Below are 2,500 nucleotides of genomic sequence, written 5' to 3' on the forward strand. Positions count from 1 at the left end.
TTAACGAAACATTTTGTTTCAATACTGCACTTAACTGGAAGACACTGACTCGTGATAATCACATGCCCAGATGAGAAGATATGGCTTTGATTGACTGTCATATCATCTACGCTAGGGCTAGAGAGGTATTTCTGGCCTCATGCTCAGACAGTTAGATGTATGATGATGACGTGATGGTTCTGTTGTCTCGCTCCCCAGGTACTACCAGACAGCCCCGGGACGGGGAACTCTCAGGGGTCGACTACAACTTTGTCACCATAGAGGAGTTCTTCTCCTTGGAGGAGTCAGGAGCGCTGCTTGAGAGCGGAAAGTTCAAAGGTGAGGAACCCAGTGAAATGAACTGTTCCACCGTCTTAGTTTGACCTGATGAAATGGCACGCTGGTTTGTCATCTAGGCAAAGTTTTCTCTAGATGATTCCTAAGATAATTGTAACTACACTATGCACTCTTTTTTCTTGATTTTTCTTGATTTCGTGATGGCTAATTGCTCTTTATCTAAATACTTGCAAATATTGATATAATCTAACAGCGGTGAAATAATAGATTTCTTTGAATAATAGCATGATAATATCATAGAATTTACTTTGAAATTTAGCTAATTAGGGTATCGTGTCAATTACAAGGTGATTTCTGCACAATCGATTATTTTACGTTAAAGAGACCCCTTTTTCATAATGTATACTTGCATCTTATCAAATCTCAACCCTGTGCATCATGCTTCAAATCACACAACATTTCTCATCAGTGTGCCCTACTAGTTGACAACATTATTGACCGTTTTTTGTTTTGATTAATTAGGATCACACGTTAATGATGGGAAGGCAATCAGTCGGAATGGCATCTCTTTATGCATATTAATGTCATCAGGTGTGGCTCAGCTCTCATCTACCCTCCAGACTCCTCCCCCCCCCCCATAAGAGTTAGACCGCTGCCTCTGATTGGCTCGTTAGATTACCATCCATAATTCATAAGAGTTTCATAGGAACAATAAATGTCATCCTCACCTTGCCTTTTACATGTGACATTGACAGACATCTTGCTACAGCGAAGCAATCAGAGGAATCGGCAGCATCATGTATGCAGCAGCCTGCAGGAACAGGATGACGGCTGGCGACCTTGTTGTTGGGTTCAGTAATCGAATGTTTCCCCTCAACCCTGATCCCCATGAAGAAAACGGAGAAGTGGAAGTAATTGGATTTCCTCTTTAGCTCCGAGGGCAAATGGATATAATTGAGAATATGGAAAGTATAAACTGCATTTTACTGATCTCAGGGGATATCTAGTAAATGCACATATTCGTAGATGTGCTGTATGCATTGTGCCAAAAGCACCCATCAGAAATGCTCTCCTTTAGGTACAAGCCGACCTCATGAACTCATATCAGAATGTGATGTCTGCAACATATGTTTATGGAGATCGTGTACTGTTATCGAGCACATTTTCGATTCATGCCAAATGGATTACATTTGCATTGCAACAGCAATGCCAACAATCCATACAGTACAATTCACTCAGTGTAGTTTTACGGTGCGGCGTACTCGTCTCATTCGCAATCCACACGGTTCAAGGTGAGGAACATCTTGCCTCGCCGATCTGATCTCCCCCCCACATCTCTCTCTCTCTCTCTCTCTCTGTCAGGGAACTACTACGGCACGCCCCGGCCCGTTCACATCAGCCCAGAGAGCCCCCCCATCAGCTACCAGGAGCACCGCAACCTGCTCAGGAGCTACCGCACACGCAGCAAATCACTCAGCAACCTGGAGAAGACTGCAGAGGAGGGCGACAACAGCGAGGAAGACTCCGGCCTGTCAGGCAAGTGTCCCTAAAACCCGCTCTAGATATAACACACACGACATGGCGTGGCTAACGTGCCCTGATGTAAATGTAAATAAACAGCAAAGTTATACCGAGTCGTATGACAATAATAATAATAAGCGAGTAATCCTGCCCGATATTGTAAGAACTGTTCAATGGAATCGATGCATATGGGACGATTATGTAGTATCGTCAATTGATGAGTACTGCTGTATCATTGGGTTTCTTTTTATAGCTCAGGACGCCAGGGTGTATTGATAGTAGGAAACCTATCCGTTAAACCCTAAGCATTAGCCAGCAGCTAAATACCGCATTGTCCCCTTATCTATAGCTACAGTCTCTGATACCCACATTAATCAATCATTAAGCGCGATTAGTATGCTCCAGACTCTCTGTGTGGCGGTGGCCGCATCGATCGCTGGATCACCTCCAGAGGAAGGTCAGGATGCCTCAGGGCAGCAAGCGGGCATGGAGGTAAGCAGATGGGGCCAGGCATGCAGGCAGGGAGGGAGGCGTGGCCGAAAACTACCCAGAATGCAAGGTGTGAGAGAGCGAGAGAGAGAGCAGGCAGTCACGTGACATGACGGTGGCAGAGCGTATTCGAATCAAATTATTTTGTTCTCCTCGCACCGGAAGAGCCAGCATGTGGCCATTATAGTCGTCAGGCAAAAACTCCCTTTTATTG

The 2,500-nt window shown here is 45.0% G+C and overlaps 1 protein-coding gene across 1 annotated transcript in view; it reads left to right on the top strand.

The window, feature by feature from the left end:
• magixb (MAGI family member, X-linked b) overlaps positions 1–2,500 on the top strand; it is a gene marked incomplete at its 5' end in the record, with an annotated part of 59,241 nt that overhangs the window by 28,797 nt on the left and 27,944 nt on the right. The window contains 2 exons of the mRNA XM_083639280.1: positions 199–318; positions 1,639–1,816. Coding sequence (XP_083495406.1) covers positions 199–318; positions 1,639–1,816 — 298 coding nt within the window. The remainder of the gene's footprint in view (positions 1–198; positions 319–1,638; positions 1,817–2,500) is intronic.

Source organism: Poromitra crassiceps (genome assembly GCF_964638095.1).
Source record: "Poromitra crassiceps genome assembly, chromosome: 6".
Taxonomy (NCBI): Eukaryota; Metazoa; Chordata; class Actinopteri; order Beryciformes; family Melamphaidae; genus Poromitra; species Poromitra crassiceps.